Raw genomic sequence first — 25,000 nt, forward strand, 5'->3', positions numbered from 1 at the left:
TTTATAATGTAAATAAATAAAAATAAATCACATTTTTCATGGTCATATAAAAATATTTTTAATAATTTTAATTTTGTAAAATTATTATTTTATTTGTTAGAAACATTTAAAAAACATATTAATTTAGTCAAAAATTGGGTTTGCATAAAAATTCTTATTTTTTCTTAATATTTAGATTCTGAGCGTAGCGAGGAAACTAGTGGTTTTACAATTGTGTATATTATTATTTTTTTTTTATCCTGAATACAAAATTTTTACCAGAAGGAGTACTCCTATTACAATATATAGTACTTCATCTTTTAGCAAATTGGATCAAGATAGTACAGAAGAACTTCCATATAACGGTCACCGAAGGTACCGTCAATAATGACCGCTATTTAGAGGTGCCCGTCCCACAGGGGTAGAATAATACTAGGATAACACTCCACGGGTCCAAAAAAATTGACCGTTACATAGAGATGACCGTCGTATAGAGGTGACCGTTAACGGAAGTCTTACTGTACTTTAGAGAGGTCATTTTTCGATTTTCTCAATAGTTATTTAATTCCATGGGAAAAATTACCAACAATTTACGAAAAACCACTAAAAATGTGAATTTAATTTCTAACGCTTTGTTTATCACCATAACAACGAATAGAAAATAATAATATAATAATATTATTAATTTAACTAACAGACTATAATAAATAATAACAATATAAAAAATCTAGACTGACAAACCGTCTTTGCTCAAAATCGTTTTTCTTATACAATGATATTATATCATTGAATGCAAGTTTAATATAACCATTATACATTGACCTACTTGTAACCTACTATACAGCAGAGTGACATCCACTTAACTAAAAACAATTATTATATTATTTCACCCCCTTAGTATATCATACAAGTATTCGATATAATTGTAACATTATTATTAATATAACTGTTTGGCAACCTTGGTTTTCACTTTAATTATCTTCAATTTATTTATTTCTTCTACAAATTTTGGTAAAAAATTATTTTTTTTGTCAAGAAGCTGAAAATGTAAGACAATAGGTTCCCTATGATTAGTGATTATAGCTATTTCAAAATATTTAAGATACATCGACTATGTTTTTTTATAAGCAATTAGTATATTTTGACAAAATTACGAAAATTAACAAATAATTTTGCAGTTTATACCTACTATGAGCAAAAAATCACTGATAACTATTTACCTACCTATCATTACCTATTATAAAATTGTTTTACAAGATACTTTTTATTTATATTATAAATAAACATTCCTGAATTTGTTCTATTATTTTCATGTTTAAAATTATTAAATTAATTATATAAAGAATTTTACTCCATATTATTCAGTGTAATAATCATAAATTACCAACTATCTGTTTTCTAGGTCAAGGTATTTTATATTTCATTTGGGCTTGATTCATACAAAAACATAATATATTAGTACATACGAGTATAATATTATCAGAAACATATACACATTATGCATTGATATAGAAACAAAACAAAAAAATGCAATAAAATCTTTCAAATATAATATTTTATCAGATAATTATCGATATTCGAGATAAGCAGGATGTTAAACCATAAATTGTTGTTCTAAGACATACGCGAGGGTACAAATATTTTTTTTTTTTTAAACGAAGTATTTGAATGTGAACGAAATTTATACTCTTAATGAACTTGATCTACATTTACACTATTCGAACAAAATTATTTAATACAAATGAAATGCACTTCACGGGCGTCTACGCCCCAACCGGTTCTTTTTCGATGATATACAGACAATATACACAAACTGTAGGTAAGAAATTGTACATATAACATCATGAACGTATGGAAGGGATGCTGTGACGAATTTTAGCATAAATACCATGTATCTGGTCTCCATAATCATCAGTTCACTTCTGTACACAGTCATCAAATAATTGAACCAAAAACCAAAAACAACACTAAAATGGCCGCTAAAGTAAGTTAAGATTCTCATGGTTATAAATTTAAAACGATCGTTTTTTAAATCCAAATAACTTTTAATTTAAACACCAATAGAAGCAAAAAAATGTATTTTTAATTCATAAACTTTGTTTTACAGTTCATCATCCTCGCCGCTTGCGTGGCTACCGCACTCGCCCAATACGCCGCACCCGCTTACAAGCCAGCGTACTCAGCGCCCGCTTACTCAGCACCAAAGGCTTACGCCCCAGAGCCCGCCTACGCCCCAGCCCCATACAACTTCGAATACAGCGTAAACGACCCACACACCTACGATGTCAAGAGCCAATCCGAATACGCTGACGGCAACGGTTACGTCAAGGGATCCTACAGCCTTTTGGAAGCCGACGGTTCCACCCGTACCGTTGAATACACCGCTGACGACTACAACGGTTTCAACGCCGTCGTCAAGAACTCTGCCCCGTCTGCTGCCTACAAGCCAGCTTACTCCGCACCAGCTTACTCTGCACCAGCCTACGCTGCACCAGCATACTCTGCACCAGCCTACGCTGTACCAGCTTACTCTGCACCGGCCTACAAGCCAGCTTACAAACCAGCATACTAATTTATTTAGTTGTGTGGACCAACTCTCTTCATCATCTTTTTTTCATGTTTTCTTCGTGTACCTCCCTGGGCCACCGCGTTCATATTGAACCGTGGTTTCAAAGTCATACCATACCGTATTAATATATAAGACAATTGGTACGACTTATGTATTTATTGTGTAAATATATATAACAATGTGTATTTATTGAAAATCTCTGACTTTTATTTGATTTTCACCTAATAGTCCTTTTTAGCACAATCTAACTATAGAAAAATATTTGTTTTCTTACTTTGATAACGTTTTAAACAAAAAATTAAATTGAAGTGGTTTTATTAATAGATTTTGATGTGTTCAAAACTCATGTATTATTGTTCCAATTTGAGTACTTTGATTTATGATACTCACTTACCAAACGTTTAATTTTAATAACGTTACATTGAAATATTTTAGTTGAAATTAAAATAATTTTAACAAATCAATTTAAATAATGGAAGTAACTCTATACTACCCTGTATCGAGTAGGCAACCAATTGACGGACATTTCGCTTCAATAATGTTGTTTCTCTCTTATTAAAACTATTTCATACAATTATATTAATTATAAAAATATTAGTTCATACTATAGATAGTTAATATTGATGAGGGCATATAAAAATAAATTGATAATTACAATATTATACATATTATATAAACTGTTTTTTGTTATTAACTCAGTTTTAATAAAAATATCAAATATAATACATTCCTGCCATTTATTTTACCTAATCTACGAAGTCTAAACAATTTTTTTATAAACTTATGTATAGGTAGAATAGTGTTAAGTGGTATTTTAATACTTAAAAATTTTAATTGTTATAACAGTAATATAACATACCTATAAGTTATAAATAATGGAAATTAATAATAAATCTAAATTTCTAATCAATTTTGGCACTCTCAGTAAACGTATAAAATATTCACTAATATCGATCTTTTTTCTGTTAGATAAAAGTGACAATTTTCAGAAAATATATAAGTAAATTGTCAATGTATCAGAAATATTTATATAAAATATAAAATATAAATAAGAAATATAAAATAATTATTTATATAATTTTAAAAGATGTAGTTCAATATATATTCCGCATTTGCGTACTAGTTAAATGTAAGAAATATCTAATATCATATTATCATATTATCTAACAATCATGCATCCAGTATTTTAATGGTATCGTATTTTTCTAGAATTATAAGTTCAACTTTTTTCAATGAAATAATACGCTTAAAACGTTTTATAAAGTACTACATAACATAATGTTATCTACGTGAAGTTTTCATAAATAGTAAAAATATGAAATATTTAATTGATTCAAAAAAAAAAAAAAAAAATTACAAGTAAAAAAAAAGCAATGCCTATGTTAAAAATTATTTGTAAGTATTTGAATCTAAAAAACGATAAAGAAAAAGGTGGACAAGTAAGTAGGTACCACTCTTCTGTATAGAAGGTATCCAGATGAGTCATTATAATTGATGTGTTTATTTTTGAATCAATGATATAGAATCATTATATACAACAAAATTATTTGTCAGCAATCTGACAGCAAATATGACTAAGAATATTTTATAATAATTATTGACATTAAATTAATGCATATTGATATTAGACATTATAAAGACAAATTCTTTTTTTCCAACAAAATTGAATGTTAAAAATTTAATTTTGTGTATAAAATATAATAATATAAATTTAACGTTTAAAGTACAACCAAATAATATTTTTAAATTACAAAAAAAATAACTTAAATGGTTACTTTTCGTTAAAATATATAATTTTAACATGATTTAAAATTAAAATATGTTTATATATATTTTAGAAATTTGGGTTACTATATGAACAACTTCTGAAAATCCTTGTTTAAAATGTTCAATCCTTAGCCATAAAAATTAAAATTTTTATACATTTATTACAACAAAATAATTGGAAAATGTTAGTTGTTTAATCTGTTTTAACATTTGAATTTAAATACTAATAATAAACACAATAGTATGTATATTTAATAATTTTGAACTACAGTTAAAACACACTTCAAGAAACTTTGTATAATATTTTCAAGCAGTTTGACAAAACGAAGAATTTTTATCTATATTTATAAACAAAAAAACTTTTAAAAAAATCAAATATTTCTTATTACATATCAATACCTCAAACCCAGTCTTAACATTTTTAAAATAAAACGGTGTTTAGAAAATGTTAATGTTAATGTTCGGTAAAAATATAAAATATCTAGGTATCGTTAAGTTTGAATTCTAAATGCACATACAAAATTATTTTACTTTCCAGAATTTTTTTTTTTTTTTAAGGAAGAAAAACTTGTAAGTAATGTTCTATTAAGATTTTAGAGGCTAAAATAATCACAATATAATATACATTATGAGAGCCCTTAGTTGCAGGTAAGATTGCGGTTTTGGTATGCGGTATGACTAGGGTGGTGGTAAATCCTACAATGTGATGTTTTTGCCAATTTACCCCCTTCCAAATAACCACCAAGAATTAACGTTTTATATTCTTACAATATTTTTACAATTTAGGAAAATCCTTACTTATTAGGCCCTCTAATTCATAAAACAAAACTAGAGTCCAAATTTCAAACTCATAACTTCAGTGATCCGACTAGGTGACATTGAATCACTCAGAACATGACGTTCTTTTATGTAGAAAAATATATAATTATTAGTTATGGGTTATAAATGTATAACTTAATTTATAACTTATAACTGATTCTGCACAGCTCGACTGTGTTCATGACAAAATTAAATAATACAAGTAGTATACCTTGTTTTAAACTCATTTAAATGTCTCCCATATTTTACAAGTTCATTTATGTAGTATTTAAAATAGGTCTGATGTTATATTAGATTATAATAACTATTTTATGTTCTATAACCAATAGCGACAATATACGAACGAAAAAAATTGTATTTTTTGTGTGCTAACGAATCCATAGCTGGACTGCAAGGTGTAAAAATGAGAAAAAAAATGCAAGATATTCAATAAATACACATTGTTATATATATTTACACAATAAATACATAAGTCGTACCAATTGTCTTATATATTAATACGGTATGGTATGACTTTGAAACCACGGTTCAATATGAACGCGGTGGCCCAGGGAGGTACACGAAGAAAACATGAAAAAAAGATGATGAAGAGAGTTGGTCCACACAACTAAATAAATTAGTATGCTGGTTTGTAAGCTGGCTTGTAGGCCGGTGCAGAGTAAGCTGGTGCAGCGTAGGCTGGTGCAGAGTATGCTGGTGCAGCGTAGGCTGGTGCAGAGTAAGCTGGTGCGGAGTAAGCTGGCTTGTAGGCAGCAGACGGGGCAGAGTTCTTGACGACGGCGTTGAAACCGTTGTAGTCGTCAGCGGTGTATTCAACGGTACGGGTGGAACCGTCGGCTTCCAAAAGGCTGTAGGATCCCTTGACGTAACCGTTGCCGTCAGCGTATTCGGATTGGCTCTTGACATCGTAGGTGTGTGGGTCGTTTACGCTGTATTCGAAGTTGTATGGGGCTGGGGCGTAGGCGGGCTCTGGGGCGTAAGCCTTTGGTGCTGAGTAAGCGGGCGCTGAGTACGCTGGCTTGTAGGCGGGTGCGGAGTATTGGGCGAGTGCGGTAGCCACGCAAGCGGCGAGGATGATGAACTGTAAAACAAAGTTTATAAATTAAAAAATACATTTTTTCGCCTCTATTAGTGTTTAAACCAAAAGTTATTTGGATTAAAAAAAATGATCGTTTTAAATTTTAAAACATTCGATCAAAATAATATCAACTTACTTTAGCGGCCATTTTAGTGTTGTTTTTGGTTTTTGGTTCAATTATTTGATGACTGTGTACAGAAGTGAACTGATGATTATGGAGACCAGATACATGGTATTTATGCTAAAATTCGTCACAGCATCCCTTCCATACGTCCATGATGTTATACGTACAATTTCTTACCTACAGTTTGTGTATATTGTCTGTATATCATCGAAAAAGAACCGGTTGGGGCGTAGACGCCCGTGAAGTGCATTTCATTTGTATTAAATAATTTTGTTCGAATAGTGTAAATGTAGATCAAGTTCATTAAGAGTATAAATTTCGTTCACATTCAAATACTTCGTTTAAAAAAAAAAAATGTTTGTACCCTCGCGTATGTCTTAGAACAACAATTGTTGGTTTAACATCCTGCTTATCTCGAATATCGATAATTATCTGATAAAATATTATATTTGAATGATGTTATTGCATTTTTTTGTTGTGTTTCTATATCAATGCATAATGTGTATATGTTTCTGATAATATTATACTCGTATATACTAATATATTATGTTTTTGTATGAATTAAGCCCAAATGAAATATAAAATACCTTGACCTAGAAAACAGATAGTTGGTAATTTATGATTATTACACTGAATAATATGGAGTAAAATTCTTTATATAATTAATTTAATAATTTAAAACATGAAAATGATAGAACAAATTCAGGAATGTTTATTTATAATATAAATAAAAAGTATCTTGTAAAACAATTTTATAATAGGTAATGATAGGTAGGTAAATAATTATCAGTGATTTTTTGCTCATAGTAGGTATAAACTGCAAAATTATTTGTTAATTTTCGTAATTTTGTCAAAATATACTAATTGCTTATAAAAAAACATAGTCGATGTATCTTAAATATTTTGAAATAGCTATAATCACTAATCATAGGGAACCTATTGTCTTACATTTTCAGCTTCTTGACAAAAAAAATAATTTTTTACCAAAATTTGTAGAAGAAATAAATAAATTGAAGATAATTAAAGTGAAAACCAAGGTTGCCAAACAGTTATATTAATAATAATGTTACAATTATATCGAATACTTGTATGATATACTAAGGGGGTGAAATAATATAATAATTGTTTTTAGTTAAGTGGATGTCACTCTGCTGTATAGTAGGTTACAAGTAGGTCAATGTATAATGGTTATATTAAACTTGCATTCAATGATATAATATCATTGTATAAGAAAAACGATTCTGAGCAAAGACGGTTTGTCAGTCTAGATTTTTTATATTGTTATTATTTATTATAGTCTGTTAGTTAAATTAATAATATTATTATATTATTATTTTCTATTCGTTGTTATGGTGATAAACAAAGCGTTAGAAATTAAATTCACATTTTTAGTGGTTTTTCGTAAATTGTTGGTAATTTTTCCCATGGAATTAAATAACTATTGAGAAAATCGAAAAATGACCTCTCTAAAGTACAGTAAGACTTCCGTTAACGGTCATCTCTATACGACGGTCATCTCTATGTAACAGTCAATTTTTTTGGACCCATGGAGTGTTATCCTAGTATTATTCTACCCCTGTAGGACGGGCACCTCTAAATATCGGTCATTATTTACGGTACCTTCGGTGACCGTTATATGGAAGTTCTTCTGTACTATCTTGATCCAATTTGCTAAAAGATGAAGTACTATATATTGTAATAGGAGCACTCCTTCTGGTAAAAATTTTGTATTCAGGATAAATAATAATAATAAAATTATATTAAAAAAATAATAATATACACAATTGTAAAACCACTAGTTTCCTCGCTACGCTCAGAATCTAAATATTAAGAAAAAATAAGAATTTTTATGCAAACCCAATTTTTGACTAAATTAAATATGTTTTTTAAATTTTTCTAACAAATAAAATAATAATTTTACAAAATTAAAATTATTAAAAATATTTTTATATGACCATGAAAAATTGTTAATTTATTTTTTATTTATTTTTCAATTATAAATTGTCAATCATTATATTTTGTTGTCAAAAAAAAAAAATTGTGGTAAATCCATAATAATTTTGAATGATTATCTGAAGTAAAAACGTTGACAAAAGTCATCAACTTTTCAAATCAATTTTCAGTTAGATTAACATAAAAATTATTGTTTTCAAATATATGATTTGTAAATTTTATTCAGGATTTCTCATAAATTTTTCTTCTTATAAAAATGAGATTACCGGAAAATTAAATTAATTTTGTACGAGTGAAATTTTTATATTAGCGTTTACTATACACGATAATATTTTCAAAATTAAATGTATATATTTAATGAACTCGATCTACATTTAAATTATTCGAACAAAATTATTCGATATAAATGAAATGCACTTCATGGACGTCTACGCCCCAACCGGTTCTTTTTCGATGATATACAAACAATATACACAAACTATCGATAGAAAATTGTACGTATAACGTCATGTATGTATGGAAGGGATGCTGTGACGAATTTTTAGCATAAATACCACAACTCTGGTCTCTATAATCATCAGTTCATTTCTGTACACAGTCATCAAATAATTTGACCAAAAACCAAAACAACACTAAAATGGCCGCTAAAGTAAGTTGATATTATTTTGATTGGATGTTTTAAAATTTTATTTTACGTTTTTATACAAATCGGTTTTTAAAATAAGAAATTAAAATATATAATGGTGATCAAAAAATATATTGTTTTTAATTATGAAACTTTACTTTTTATTTTTACAGTTCATCATCTTCGCCGCTTGCGTGGCTACCGCACTCGCCCAATACGCCGCACCCGCTTACAAGCCAGCGTACTCAGCGCCCGCTTACTCAGCACCAAAGGCTTACGCCCCAGAGCCCGCCTACGCCCCAGCCCCATACAACTTCGAATACAGCGTAAACGACCCACACACCTACGATGTCAAGAGCCAATCCGAATACGCTGACGGCAACGGTTACGTCAAGGGATCCTACAGCCTTTTGGAAGCCGACGGTTCCACCCGTACCGTTGAATACACCGCTGACGACTACAACGGTTTCAACGCCGTCGTCAAGAACTCTGCCCCGTCTGCTGCCTACAAGCCAGCTTACTCCGCACCAGCTTACTCTGCACCAGCCTACGCTGCACCAGCATACTCTGCACCAGCCTACGCTGCACCAGCTTACTCTGCACCGGCCTACAAGCCAGCTTACAAACCAGCATACTAATTTATTTAGTTGTGTGGACCAACTCTCTTCATCATCTTTTTTTCATGTTTTCTTCGTTTACCTCTCTGGGCCATCGCGTTCATATTGAACCGTGGTTTCAAAGTCATACCATGCTGTATTAATATATAAGAAAATTGGTACGACTTATGTATTTATTGTGTAAATATATTTAACAATGTGTATTTATTGAACATCTTGCATTTTTTTTCTCATTTTTACACCTTGTAGTCCAGCCATGGATTCGTTGGCTCACGAAAAGCAATAATTTTTTTTTTAATTGTATAGCGTTGCCATTGGTTACATAACATAAAATAGTTATTGTTATTTTATATAACAATAGATATTATGTATTATTTATTTTTATATTTGGTCAAAATTACCTAAATGAACTTGTAAAATATTTGTAGCTTACATTTAAATGAGTTTAAGACAAGGTCAACTCGTAAATTACTCGCATTATTTAATTTTGTTATGAGCTTCACCGATCTGTGCAGAATTAGTTATAACTTATAAATGTATCTTTATTCTTTGTATATAAAAAACATGCCCTGAGTCATTTATTATAGCCTAGCTGGATCGCTAATGTTTTGAGTATGCATTTTGGTCCCTAGTTTTGTTTTATGATTTAGAGGCCCAAAAATAAAGGATTTTCCCAAATTGTAAAAATGTTATAAGATAATTTGTAGGATTAACTGAAACCAGTGGCTCTCCTAATGTATAATATATTATGGTAATTTTAGCCTCATAAACCTTACTAAAATAAAATTTATTTTGTATCCTTGTTTGAAGTTTAAATTGAATACACCCATTATAATGACTCTTCTTGACACCTACTGTACGTAAAAACGTTACTTACTTCGCCATTGGTTACAGATGATAAAATATTTATTATGAGATGATATATATTATTTAAACCTATTTATCTATCATGTGTTGTAAAAATTACCGTAATAACTGTGTTAAATCAATACATCTTACATTTAACGGATTTATAATATAGGGGCATCGGTATACCCACCGGTATTTAATATTTTTCATGCGGAATGCCATGTATAATCATCTATTAGGAAATAAATATAATTTTAGAAAATTTCAATAATCTATAACTTAGTCATACATTTATCATTTTTACCAACCATCAGTTGTTCAGCTATATTTAACAGTTATTTGAACTAATATTTAGTTACAACTAACAGGTAGGTAGTTACGAAACTATATTTATGTTTATAATTTTATAATTGAGCATTTTATTGATTTTATGTTCAATTAATTGCCAATTTGGCAATACCATATTTTGTTTTGCATTACTTCATTAGTATGCTTAGTTGTTGCTTAATTTACCTAAATGCTCAACATAATACAGTATACTCTTTTCAAATATAATATGTAAATTAATTAATTTGATAGAAAATAAAAATTTCGTTCAAACTATATTATGGTTATTGCCTAGTTGAACTATAACACAGTATTTTCACATAGGAGCATTATCAAAATATATCCTAACACATTTTTATGGAATTTGCTTTGTATATTCGACGAAAAATAAATACGTTTAGTGACAATTTATAAATATGACGTTATATTATAACATAACTTAATAAAATGACTCAACGATATTTATCGATTCGTTATTTATTTACAAAATAAATACATTGATGACATATTTGGTTGATGGACATGCAATAAAAATATGTTATGACTGTTTGTACGGCGATTTAGTGTCATGACTCAAAGAATGGTTTAGAAGTTGTTAGTAGGCCTTGTACGGGGCTGGCTTATAGGCTGGTGCTGGGTAGACGGCCTTGTAGGCGGGGGCGCTGTATGGGGCTTTGTATCCTCCTTCGATTTTCTTGACGACGGCGTTGAAACCGGTGTTGTCGTCAGCGGTGTATTCGACGACGCGGGTGGAACCGTCGGCTTCCAAAAGGCTGTAGGATCCCTTGATGTTACCGTTTCCGTCAGCATATTCGGATTGGCTCTTGACATCATAGGTGGTTGGGTCGTTTACGCTGTATTCGAAGCTGTATGGGGCTGGGGCGTATGCGGGCTCTGGGGCATAGGCTCTTGGTGCTGAGTATACTGGTATTGAGAACGCTGGTTTGTAAGCGGGGGCAGAGTATTGGGCGAGAGCAGAAGCCACGCAAACGGTGAAGATGATCAACTGTTCATTAAAAGTTTGAAGTAAAAATATTAAGTATCATAAAGTATTTAAATGTAATTAATAATGTTAAGTTTCGTATTGACTTACCTTAGCTGCCATTTTATTGGTTTTTTTTTTTTTGTTGTTTGGTTGAATTATTCGATGACTGTGTACACAAATGAACTGATGATTATTGAGACTGGAGACACAGTATTTATGCAAAAAAATTTGTCACAGCATCCCTTCCAATATTACACTATTGACGCACATGCCCCGCTCATTGTGTCGTTGTACAATGGCAAGAACCGGTTAAGATGAAGACGACTGCGTGGTATACTTGTTGGACAATTTTTTTGTGCATCGTATTTGAATATTTTTAATTTATTTCAAGTTTGTTAAAAATGTAATCATCATTGTTCACGTTTACACTTTACAAAAAGGTTGTTTTTATACTACCTACTTGTTTTTGTATTTTAATCACACATTTAATTTCATATTAAAGACTTGAGGCGGATAAGGGATACGATCTATAGGTTAAGTAGGTACACATATTTAAAATATATTCATATAAGGTTAGGTTATAAAACAAGAAATAATATTAACGAAAACGCGATGTTGTATAATTCACCAGTATCTTGTAAAATTAATATAGTTATGCTGATCTAAAATGTTAGTTACTTAAATATAAAAAAGAATTTTATGTGGGACTTTTAATAAGATTATTACTATGAAATATGTGATTCAAATAAATAGATAATAGCTATACTGTTAATGGTTTGAATGGGGCTGTATTTAATGCGTCCCTACTTTATCTCATTAGTTATTTTTCTTGATATTTTTTTTTTTAGGATTGCATATTATGCGATCATATGATGTGACTTCCTTCTTGAATACAGTATAAAACGGTGGTCGTTGTTAGTATATGTGTAGACCTTATGGCTTACACGATTAATGATAGGTTCTATATTGCTATCCATAGAAATTAATATATTACCTGATTTTGATTTGAGTCGTCAGAGTACACAGTTTTTTTACGCTGTATAGGTACTTACGTGAAAGAATTAAAATATAAATATTAAACTTTATTAATTAATTTAGCATGTGTCGAACGGTTGCCTTGCTAAATAGTTTGAATGTTTGATTCTATTAAAATAGGGTATTTGTTCACAAAATTTCAAATTGTATTGTCATGGTATTATAAAACATATTTCTATATCAAATGTCAAAACTATCATTGATTAACCCCCCCCCCCCCCCACCAGCCTCCAAATATTCAAGAATTTTTCTTCATTTTAGTTAATACAAAAAAAAATTATGATTGGTAGGTATATTCTTATAATAATTAAATTTATTATGTATTATATTATTTTTTTTTTTGTGCTTTTTACAATATTAAATCATATACCGGTTTGATGGTAAGAAAAATGAAAAAAAATATAATTGTTTGAATTATTGATTAACTTTATTTTAAATTTTGGACAATTTAGTTATTTGAAAAATAGTAAATGTGTCAGGGATTAATCTGTCATAATCTATATAATCCCGCCACTGACTTTAACTTTATAAACTCTTGTGGGACATTATATTGTTTACTATTAAGTTTGTAACAATAAAGCTTATTATATAATATACAATTAGTTTTGATTAAATTGCGTAGGACACTACCTTAACATACAATTTAGGTACCTACCAACGTTTAAATTATAAGGCATTTATGCTTACAATATTTAAACAAAAACTGTATCATTGTCGTATTTTTGATTTTATTCACGTACTTATTAATGAATGACAACTACTTTAACGATATAACAGTATTTTTTAAATTTTTACGATTTGTGTATATATCATGTTTATATTTTAAACTTTAATTTTAAACAATTCATTACAAATCAGTACTCGTAAGTCATAATTCATTATATGATTATCGTATATGGTTAATACAGTCTTAAAAGTAAATAACGAACAATATAAAAACAAGTTTGTTGTATTAAATAATGGTCTTATTTAAGATTATTTTGCCCCGGGGGAATATAACACTCCTTGTTACACTAATGTTATCAATCAAAATATCTGAAGTCATACTGTTTCTAGAGACCATAATATATAGTCCAAACTCAATATTTCAATATTTTTTTTTCCTTACTATTTATTTAGTTCATTATTAGGTACATTCATAACAATTTACTAAAATAGGTATGAAAAGGTTTTTACACGCCTTTAATTTATTATTTAAAGTATAAAATATATTGCATCTACGACCATTAATATATGGTTTTTACACGATAAAAAATTATAATAATTTGTCTTTAATTATCGACAACTTTTTTCTAATATGGTTTCTAAAATAACGTAATTTTGTTTGGAAATAAAATGGAAATGCCTTCATCCGACAGTTAAAGATTTAGTTTAAAACAGCAACGAGATTTTTAAATTGTTTAAAACTCTGAACTATTTATATTGATGTATTTAAAACTATGTCTAAACAGTGGTTACCTTATAAATAAATGGTTCAAAATTAACGTCAAAATATATCAGAGTATATTTTACAAACATTCGATAGATACTTTAAAATGTAATCATTTAATTTTGTAGATTTACCTATATTAATATTATTTTATTTAAGTGTATTAATTTAAAGCGGTAAACCCGCCTGAATGTAAATTTTAATAATTATAATAATTCACAGTTTTTGAACGCAACAGTTTTATGTAATACATATTATACATTTACACATAAAATATATTTTTTTAAATTATTTGTTAGTACCTTTCACTTGATTTGTAATTTATTTATCCATTTCACAATAAATGATAAATTCAAACATACTGTAAACAGTAGATATAACGTTTCCACGTGGATGATTTCTTTTACAGAAACAAATATTTAACTTAATTCAATTATAACCAGTTCACGTCATATACATACTCTCTGGGGAGTGAAACATAGTAATATATTATGGAATGGGTAAAAAGTAACACCGATCTTTCGATTTAAATACTGTGACAACAGACACGAAATTTATCAGTCACTGTGTTGTATTTGTCACCGACAGAATAAACACAATATTTTATCACCGTCAAAAACAACATTCATACAAAATGATCGCCAAGGTATGATGATAGTATGTGGTTAAAAAAATATATAATATCAACCAAACGAAAATATTACTAGGTACATTCGAGAAACGGTTCTTTTTTTCATTTTCATTTAAATTTTTTACAGGTGTTCCTCATCGCCGCTTGCGCGTCCATCGCCGTCGCCCAATACGCAGCTTACGCCCCGGAGCCCAAGTATGCTCCTGCCCCATACAGCTTCGAGTACAGCGTAAACGACCCACACACTTACGACGTCAAGAGCCAACACGAATCGAGTGACGGAAGCGGTAACGTAAAAGGCTACTATAGCCTTTTGGAAGCTGACGGTTCCACCCGTACCGTCGAGTACACCGCTGACGACTACAACGGTTTCAACGCCATCGTCAAGAACTCTGCCCCAGCTGCTGGCTACAAACCAGCTTACTCCGCCCCATCATACTCTGCCTACAAACCAGCATACTAATTTGTTTTCCTCCAGTCACAATAATCATGTGAACCATTACTACTATTACACTATCTTCTTTGTCTCATCATCATGTTTTCTTCGCGTGCACCAGCTCTCTAGGCTCTCATGGCGTTCGTTTTAATATGTGAACCGCGGTCGCAAAGTCATACCACACCATATTATTATGTATATAGGTATCGTAGATATAGGAACACGACAACGGGTATTTTAGTGTCGCCGTCGTCGAGAAAATCGAAAGAGACTCAGTGCACCGGTACTGAACTCCGGCATAAAAAAAAAACACCCCTATTGATCGATATACCTAATAATAATATATCACTGTATTATAGTGTCGTGTTCCTGTTTTGTATAATACATATTGTCTTCTGTTCGTCGAACACAAAAATCCTCATGTTCTTATCATTCATTCACCATATTATACTGTTATGTACATAATACTATATTATAGTTGTTAACTAATGTAAACTAACACAATTTTAGTTGTACTTACTTGTTTTGAATTATTAATAATAAAACCTATTCATATAATTACATACAATTACCGTGACATTTTTTGTTATTTATTTCCCACTGTCATTTTTTGGTTGAAAATCACGATATAATTGCACATAGCAAAAGAGCACAAAAGTGTTACTTAACTTGTTATCCTAATCTGGAAATGCATTTTTTTGTTATTATTACAAAATATTAATGTGTTTTAAAGCATTCATTTATTTAAAAATTAAAATATTTGTCGAACAATCAACTTTTACTCACATTGTCTTCGAAAAATAATCAACAAAATATAGAACATTAAAAAAAAATTAACTATAAAACTAGTTATAATCGAAAAATGATATCGTTTATAACTTGAAATACAAATTTCATAATTGTCATTACATACATTCGTTTAGAGATTTATTTCTTTGAATTGTGTAACATTTATTTTTTTGGTATCAATAAAATTAACTGCCATAAACGTAACTGTCAATACTGCAATTTATTTACAGTTTAATTACGTGCTCTCCTTATGGATTTAATAATACAAGAAGGAGCACCTATTTTTTTGGTTTTAAATATTTTTTTTTCAGTTTAGAGGACAATTAATTTTTAGATTCCGAGCAGAGCGATGTATTTATTGATTTTACAATGTGTGTTTTTTTATTTATTTTTTTTTGTGTCTGTCGTGACCTTTTATGACAGAGACACAAGCGCTTCGATTTTCTTCAACAGTATCTTTTCTGATAAGAAAGTAAATCTAGTTGGTACTTTGAGGGGTCAAAAGTAAAATTTTTTCCAGTAGTTTTCAAAAGTGCCGTGAAAAACAAAAGAAAAATTAAGAAAAAACGGGAATTTTTACGCAAAATCTGTTTTCGAGAAAATTGATTTTGGTTTTTGGTGTAACTTTAAAACAAATGACCGCAGATACATGAAAGTTTCACTGGTTGTTTATATTTCTATTTCCTATACATGATAAAATTTTCAAAATATTTTAATTTGTTTTGAACTGTTTAGGGACATTTTCAGTTTCCAATTTTAATAGTTTTTTTTTCTATGAATGTCAATAAAACATTATTTGTTGAGTAAAAATACTGGAAAATTTAATACAAGGCTCCTACTATAATGTTACAATAATATTTGAAAAATATTAAAAATCCTTAGTCACAGTTTTTTTTTTATTAGCATTTAAAGTTCAAAAATTGACAAAATATGGAAAAATCACGAAAATTAGCAAATTATTTTGAGTGAAGAATTCATAAAAATTTTTTTTTTAAATATAAGATTTGAAAATGTAATACAAGATTCTTTATAGGATAATCTATCTTTACCAAAAAAAAAAATATCAACAAGAAACTCAAATTGAATTTTTATGAGCGTTTGAAATTTATATTTTTACAACATTTGATATTCGCTCGATTTCTCATGTGACGATTTCCTTATCTTATTGTAATTAAAAAACGTATGATTGTAGATACTTGAACATTTCACTGAATGCTTATATTAGCATTTTCTATACATGATAAAATTTTGAAAATATTTTGACTCTTTTTGAGCTGTTTACGGACATTGTAAGTTTTCAATTTTTTTTATTTTTTTTCTATAAATATCAATAAAGTTTTATTTGTTGGGCCAAGTGTATAAATGTATTACAAGGCTCCTGATATATATTTGTTACAATAGCAAATGAAAAATATTAAAAATACATAGACACAATTTTTTTTATAAGCATTTAAAGATCGAATTTTGACAAAATTTATCAAATTTAAAATTGAATAATTATTTTGTAGTTAAACATTTATAAAATGTTCAACTTTTATATCTAAGGCTTGAAAATTTAAAACAATATTCCACGTAAAAAGTTAATTCGTTTACCAAAATATCTAAAAAATACATAATTACAGTTTATTTTTATAGTCATTTTAAATTCGAATTTGAACGAAATTACATATTAAAAAACCTGGAATAACTATTTTAGTTATTTTGTTATGATTGTATAATATTATTCGTGGGTACTTGAAACTTCTAAACTATACTATTATATATCTATGATAGTATCACGGTTTGTTGTTTATGTATAACGCGTTATAAGTACCTAATAGATATTGTGATATGATTAATTTGGAATTTATTATAGGTAATTTTTTTTTTTAATACCATAGGTAAGTATATATTATGTCTTATACCTAGACTGACATACCGTCTCCACTCAGAATCGTTTTTCTTTTACAATGATATTATGTCATTGAATTCAAATTTAATACCATCCATTATACAGTGATCCACTTGTAACCTACTGTACAGCAGAGTGACATCCACTTACCCACCTTTTTTTATTTATGTCTGTCATTACCTTTTAGAACAGTTAAAATGCTTATATTTTTTTCAACAGTATATTGCCTGATGGCAAGGTGAATCTAATTGGTACTTTATGGGGTCAAAAGTAAATAATTTTCATTAGTTTTAAAAGCGCTGTAGAAAAAAAAATTTAGAAAAAACCGGAATTTTTACGCGAAATTCGGTTTTTGACAAAATGGTTTTGGTTTTTGGTGCAACTCTAAAAAAATGACATGAAATTTCTTGACTTGTCTTAAGCTGTGAACGGATATTTTCAGTTTCCAATTTTCTTTATAGGCTGTTAAAGTTAAAATCTCGATAAAGTACTTAAAAATCACAAAAATGTGCAAATTATTTTGAGTTCATAAGAATTCATACTTTTTTTTTTAAATCTAAGATTTGAAAATGTATACAAAATTCTTCATGAGTTTGTCAAACAAAAAAATGTCTACAAGAAAGTCAAATGAACTTTTTATGAGCGATTTTCTTATTTTGTTATAATTAAAAAACAAATAACCGTAGACACTTGAATTTTATATCATATGTTTATATTATCAATCCCTATACTTGATAATATTTTCAAAATATTTTGACAGCTTTGAGCTGTTTATTATGGATATTTTCAATTTTTTAGTTTTTTTTTCTATAAATGTCATTAAAATTTTATTTAAGGTCAAAAAGCGTCAATGTATGTATTAAATTTTCAAGATTTTTTACCTAACAAGTAACATTTTATTGATATTTTTAGAACTAAAAATTTAAGCCCAAAAACAGTAGTCTCAAAATATTTTGTGAGTTTTATCAAGTAGGTATAGAAATTGATAAAATAAACATATGACGTAAATTTCAAGTGTCTACGGTTATTCATTTTTGAATTACAACAAAATAGGGAAATTGCTACATGGGATATCGAGTGAATATGCAATGTTCTAAAAATATGAACTTTCCCATAGAACAAGATACTGAAGTTGAAAATCGAAGTATTATTTCGACTACTTATCATGTACACATACACAAATAAGAAATAAAAAAAAGCACACGTCAATGTAAATAAATTCATTCATGGTCCGCTCAGAATCTAAAATGATTTTGTTGTTCAACATGAAATATTTAACTAACTAAGATTTAAAATTTCAAACAAAGTTCAATGTAAGAAGGTTAGTCAGTAACCAACAAATATAAAAATAATAAAAACATAGATTCTTTTATAGTTGTTTTATATTCAAATTTGGACGAAATTAGATATTTATACAAAAAAGAACGACTTTAGTTCAGGCAACAGATTTTCGTAATATTATTAAAATTAAACAAAAAAAAAAAGTGAATATTTTATTATATTAAGTTATTATAATAATCACAGTATTCTAGATGAGTGAGTTCGCATACTTGCGTTCATTTATGAATGGACGGATAGTAAAAAAATGAATATTAAATAGAGTGTGAACGTGGACGTAATATAATATGAGAAATAATTTTATGAACTTGAACCACACTTACACTCTTCAGACACAATCTATATAAAAAAAAAAGAAATGTACCTACTTCACGGGCGTGTACGCCCTGACCGGTTCTTGTTCGACGTTTTACAGCAATATCTGTTGGTGGGATATTGTTTACCACTTACCTTTGGAAGGGATGTAGTGACAAATTTTTAACATAAATACCATGTACCTAGTCTCCATAATCATCAGTTCATTTTTGTACACAGTCATCTAATATTTTGACCAAACAACAAAAAAAAACACTAAAATGGCCGCTAAAGTAAGTTAAGATTCTCGTGGTTATAAATTTAAAACGATCATTTTTTAAATCCAAATAACTTTTAATTTAAACACCAATAGAGGCGAAAAAATGTATTTTTTAATTTATAAACTTTGTTTTACAGTTCATCATCCTCGCTGCTTGCGTGGCTACCGCACTCGCCCAATACGCCGCACCCGCTTACAAGCCAGCGTACTCAGCGCCCGCTTACTCAGCACCAAAGGCTTACGCCCCAGAGCCCGCCTACGCCCCAGCCCCATACAACTTCGAATACAGCGTAAACGACCCACACACCTACGATGTCAAGAGCCAATCCGAATACGCTGACGGCAACGGTTACGTCAAAGGATCCTACAGCCTTTTGGAAGCCGACGGTTCCACCCGTACCGTTGAATACACCGCTGACGACTACAACGGTTTCAACGCCGTCGTCAAGAACTCTGCCCCGTCTGCTGCCTACAAGCCAGCTTACTCTGCACCAGCATACTCTGCACCAGCCTACGCTGCACCAGCCTACGCTGCACCGGCCTACAAGCCAGCCTACAAGCCAGCCTACAAACCAGCATACTAATTTATTTAGTTGTGTGGACCAACTCTCTTCATCATCTTTTTTTCATGTTTTCTTCGTGTACCTTTCTGAGCCACCACGTCCATATTGAACCGTGGTTTCAAAGTCATACCATACCGTATTAATATATAAGACAATTGGTACGACTTCTGTATTTATTGTGTAAATATATATAACAATGTGTATTTATTGAAAATCCCTGACTTTTATTTGATTTTCACCTAATAGTCCTTTTTATCACAATCTATTTATAGAAAAATATTTGTTTTTGTATTTTTATAACGATAACAAAAAAAAAAAAATCAAGAAGTTTTTTATGGACTTTGATGTGTTCAAAACTCATGTATCATTGTTTCAATCTGAGTACTTCGAATAATGATACTCACTTATAAAATGTTATTTTAATCACATATACATTAAAATATTTATTTAAAATTTAAATAATTTTAACAAATAAATATAAATAATGATAGTAAATCTATACTATACATACACATTAAAACCATTTCATACAATATTATTTATAAGAATATCTGTTCATACTACAGATATAGTTAATAATGATGAGGGCATATATATAAAAATAAATCTATTGTTACAATAGTATATATACTGTATATTATAAACAGTGTTTTGTTATTTACTCAGTTATAATAAAAATGTCAAATATAATACACTTCTACCATTGATGTTAATCTAAGAAGTCTAAAAAATTTACACCATATGTTTATTTTATAAATTCCTGTACTTGATATTGTCAAAACATGATGACTCGTTTTGAGCTATTTACGGACATTTTCTATTTTTTTTCTATAAAATTTTATTTGTTGGGTCAAAAAGCGTGAGAATGTAGTACAAGGCTTCTGATATATTGTTACAAAAGCTGTTGAAAAATATTAAAAATATATTGGCACAATTTTTGTGTATATGCATTTAATGTTTGCATTTCAAAAATTATTTTGTAGTTAAAAATTTATAAAATGTTAATTTTTTAATAGCTAAGGATGGATAATTTAAAACGAGGTTCCATATAAATAGGTAAATAAATTTCTCTATTGACAATAATATGATCAAATCTACTTAGTAATATCATAACCATAAAGTGAGTGACCGTCTTCGCTCATAATCGTTTTTCGTATGCAATGATAGTATATGAGTATAATATCATTGAATTCATATTAAACACCATCCATTACAGGGATCCACTGGCTACTTGTATAACAGGGAAACACCTACCTGTCCATCTTTTTTAAAATTTTTGTACAATAGTTGAAATATTGTGCAGTAATAAATGTGCAGTTTCTGGTATTAAAGCAATTTCGTCAATTTATTGACCACTGTTGGTCTGGTAACATACATAAATATTATAATTTTCAATATTTATGAAATGTTTATTTATTCTTTAATAAAGAACAATCAAACAATTTAACGTAAAATATATTATTATTATATTATATTCAATTGTGTACATGATATTAATAAGATTTGTAAATAATCTAGTTTTTTTGACAAAACGACAAAATCAATTTTATTTTAGAAATAATATCTGTTATTGAATAATTTTACAATTTAAATATAATATTTAATTTAATTATTGGTCTATCACAGTTTTGTTAAAATCTTATTACGTTTAAAATTTCATTGTAAAGCAAATCACAATATTTATGTTGCATAAAAGAAAATGTTACAGTTTATGTGCCTAGTACCTACAAGTATTATTACATTTTATTACAACGAATTATTATCAAATACCACACACTGAATATGTGTTACACTTAGGTACCTACACCGTACACATTGTATAAACAATCAAATTAATTTGTATTTAAGTTTTAGTTCTAACTGTTCCGCTACTCGATCACACTTGTTGAGCTGTATACAGGATACAGAACATACATTCACTGTTAATTTACCATTTGATTTACAAACTCGTGATGACGTGTTTAATCCTTATAAACTATTACACCGACTATATAGACTACGAGTATAATAATAATTATAAATGTATTTTTTCACTAGATATTTCCGCTTTAGATAGCACAGATCCATAACAGGTGTTAATTATAGGTACCTATATCATTCTTATACGAGTGAAATCTTCTTCGACTAAGAAGGGATTCGTGTACATATACAACAGGTAGACCACATAAATAGCTAGTACCTACGAGCAGTTTGCAATAACAGTCATTGCCATTCAGTGTTTCACGAACAAAAATAATAAATAAAAATAGTGCAACGCTGACTCCAAGAAATCACAATGGCTATTAATGTGAGTAAAAGTTAATTAAATAAGTTAATTTTTACAGCTAGTTGGAAGTTAAATTTGTGTTTTTAAATTTCAGCTTTACATCATGTTTGCCGTGGCCATGACTTTATCAAGTCTCGCAGCGTCATTTCCGTCTTTAAACGATTTCGACGAACACGACGAACACCAACATCATTCTCAAGTGCCAAATTCTTATCACTTCAATTACGCCGTTCACGACCCGGTGACCGGTGACGAGAAAAGCCACAACGAAGTTAGTGACGGACATGGCACGGTCAAGGGGACGTACAGTCTAGTCGAACCAGACGGTTCCATTCGTGTGGTGGAGTACACGGCTGATGACGTCCACGGCTTCAGAGCCGAAGTCAAGAAAATCCAACCGCAGCATAAACCCTCGTCTACACAACACACATTTGACTTGGCCGAGCATAAGGTGCCATATTTCCTAAACCCGACGAATGATTTAGAAGAACACTACGATCATGAAATGATTTCGTCAAACTGAGAATATTATTTTGTTTCAATATTATTATGATGACATGTCATAATAGTATGCAGCAAGTCTGGTTTTAGAGACTTGCATCATTGTTTTGTATTTTGTAATTATGTTGTTTTATGAATATATATTATTTTTACCATTTTAATGAACACTATGTTTTTCCGTTTTTCCTCTAATTCTAAAAAATATTTTATTAATAATATGTTCCTACTCCCGAGCATCCAAAAATTTAAGTCATCAAGCATACCTACAAATAAGACGCAATGAAATATGTTTTTGAGCATTTTGAGCATTTTCTTTTGGTGAAAATTTGTAACATATTTTCTTCATGAGTACTTTTTAAAACAACATTCATGTAATCATGTCCATATGTATATTCAATGTATATGTCACATAAGGCATATCTTAACATATTTTATGTGACACATACTTTACTATGCATACGAGCAATTGGGTATAAGTAGATTATTTTTATTTTAAATATTTAATATCAACAAGTAAGCCATTGGCCCATTGATTTACAATAACAAGTTGTTTTTATTGATTTAGAAACAATATTTAATAAAACAACTCTACAAAAGATCTAGTACAATAGAAGTAGTAAACAATTATTAATTTTGGAGAAATATTGAACTAAATACTAGTTTTATGTCATCCTTTTAAATTTGAATTTCATATATAAATACTATAATTTTAAACTAATTGTAACACAATATTTCCAAGTAACCAATATCAAAAATATTTATAAATTATAAATTTAATAATAATTTATTTTCTCAAGCTCATAATATTTTAATGATCTACTGAATCCCGAAGTAATGAATAAAATTCAGTCATCTTTTAAATTTAATAACCGCATGGGTAAGATACTTCCTGACTTTGTGGTCATCAACAATGTATTGTAAGTATCTCAAGGCGATATATTCATTATTAGTTTTATACTCATGAGTCATGAACATAAACTTTTTATTTATAAAAATATTATATGATAAATTTTAATATTCTGAATTAAGAACTCTGTTTATTGTTATATTATATTTATGATTTTAATTTTAAAGTTAAAGTATCTACTTTTCAAAATAAAGCTTCACCAAATATGTTAATAACTAATTTATCTTAAATTACATAAGAAAAAAATTTAAAAGAAAATTGAATTAATTGTAATTCCGTATTTAAACAATAAAAGTAATGGGAAAACTACGGCTAGCAAATTCATGCCCTTAAAAATCTTAAAATATGGTTTTATTTATGCCCTAAAAAATCACTAAATATATCCTTAAAATATGCCATAAAAACCGAAACACTGACTACTCTAAATATCAGAAAAATGATTTTATTATTAATATTACCTATTACTTAATTTATATTTTAAAAAATATGAATGAATGTACGTATTACAATTAAATTAATTTATTAAATCCATGTAAATCGTTATTTATATTTTTAGACTTCAGGTCTTTTTAAGATCGTCTAAAAAAAAACGAAAACAACATTTATTAGTTTTCAATTTATTTTTCTATAGTTTACCTATTCAATGAATTTGAATTATTACGTAAATTAATATTGTTATTAATTTAGAACATTGTGTATTTATAATTGATAAAATCATATCAGTGGCTCATAATTTCAACTATAAATGGTCCCGCACATTAAATTCTAATTTTAAAATAAATGTAAATATACAAAAAAATAAAGCCTGTAACAGTTTTCTATATCACTATAAGCTATATTTTGAATGAATATTAGAAAACTTGCAACCTCCTACAAATCTCTAGCCCAATTGAAACCCAACTCGTACTAATTCAATGTTTTCACAATAATTTTTAAATGTAGTTCAAA

At 28.9% G+C, this 25,000-nt stretch overlaps 7 protein-coding genes across 7 annotated transcripts; 5 read left to right on the forward strand and 2 right to left on the reverse strand.

Moving 5' to 3' along the window:
- The first annotated feature begins 1,889 nt into the window (after positions 1 to 1,889).
- Positions 1,890 to 2,744, forward strand: LOC103310638 (cuticle protein 7-like). The gene is made up of 2 exons (NM_001293713.1): positions 1,890 to 1,963; positions 2,087 to 2,744. The coding sequence occupies exons 1-2, from the start codon at positions 1,952 to 1,954 to the stop codon at positions 2,549 to 2,551; spliced, it is 477 nt and encodes a 158-aa protein (NP_001280642.1). The 5' UTR covers positions 1,890 to 1,951; the 3' UTR covers positions 2,552 to 2,744.
- A 2,815-nt stretch (positions 2,745 to 5,559) lies between these two features.
- On the reverse strand, positions 5,560 to 6,494 carry LOC100160252 (cuticle protein 7). The gene is made up of 2 exons (XM_001946681.5): positions 6,349 to 6,494; positions 5,560 to 6,215 (listed from the first exon to the last, which is right to left on the reverse strand). The coding sequence occupies exons 1-2, from the start codon at positions 6,358 to 6,360 to the stop codon at positions 5,751 to 5,753; spliced, it is 477 nt and encodes a 158-aa protein (XP_001946716.1). The 5' UTR covers positions 6,361 to 6,494; the 3' UTR covers positions 5,560 to 5,750.
- Positions 6,495 to 8,865: 2,371 nt separating this feature from the next.
- Positions 8,866 to 9,745, forward strand: cp9 (cuticular protein 9). Its single transcript, NM_001172259.1, is given in 2 exon segments — positions 8,866 to 8,938; positions 9,088 to 9,745. Coding segments are annotated over 2 exon segments (477 nt in total). The 5' UTR covers positions 8,866 to 8,926; the 3' UTR covers positions 9,553 to 9,745.
- Positions 9,746 to 11,065: 1,320 nt separating this feature from the next.
- cp10 (cuticular protein 10) lies at positions 11,066 to 11,880 on the reverse strand. Its single transcript, NM_001162150.1, is given in 2 exon segments — positions 11,066 to 11,713; positions 11,801 to 11,880. Coding segments are annotated over 2 exon segments (423 nt in total). The 5' UTR covers positions 11,813 to 11,880; the 3' UTR covers positions 11,066 to 11,302.
- A 2,832-nt stretch (positions 11,881 to 14,712) lies between these two features.
- Positions 14,713 to 15,784, forward strand: cp11 (cuticular protein 11). Its single transcript, NM_001162231.1, is given in 2 exon segments — positions 14,713 to 14,802; positions 14,915 to 15,784. Coding segments are annotated over 2 exon segments (348 nt in total). The 5' UTR covers positions 14,713 to 14,790; the 3' UTR covers positions 15,251 to 15,784.
- Positions 15,785 to 19,753: 3,969 nt separating this feature from the next.
- cp12 (cuticular protein 12) lies at positions 19,754 to 20,592 on the forward strand. Its single transcript, NM_001172240.1, has 2 exons — positions 19,754 to 19,828; positions 19,953 to 20,592. The coding sequence occupies exons 1-2, from the start codon at positions 19,817 to 19,819 to the stop codon at positions 20,397 to 20,399; spliced, it is 459 nt and encodes a 152-aa protein (NP_001165711.1). The 5' UTR covers positions 19,754 to 19,816; the 3' UTR covers positions 20,400 to 20,592.
- A 1,414-nt stretch (positions 20,593 to 22,006) lies between these two features.
- Positions 22,007 to 23,306, forward strand: LOC100575803 (cuticle protein 19.8-like). The gene is made up of 2 exons (XM_003247688.4): positions 22,007 to 22,665; positions 22,739 to 23,306. The coding sequence occupies exons 1-2, from the start codon at positions 22,654 to 22,656 to the stop codon at positions 23,165 to 23,167; spliced, it is 441 nt and encodes a 146-aa protein (XP_003247736.1). The 5' UTR covers positions 22,007 to 22,653; the 3' UTR covers positions 23,168 to 23,306.
- The last annotated feature ends 1,694 nt before the right edge of the window (positions 23,307 to 25,000 follow it).

The sequence above is a fragment of the Acyrthosiphon pisum genome, chromosome A1 (genome assembly GCF_005508785.2).
Source record: "Acyrthosiphon pisum isolate AL4f chromosome A1, pea_aphid_22Mar2018_4r6ur, whole genome shotgun sequence".
Taxonomy (NCBI): Eukaryota; Metazoa; Arthropoda; class Insecta; order Hemiptera; family Aphididae; genus Acyrthosiphon; species Acyrthosiphon pisum.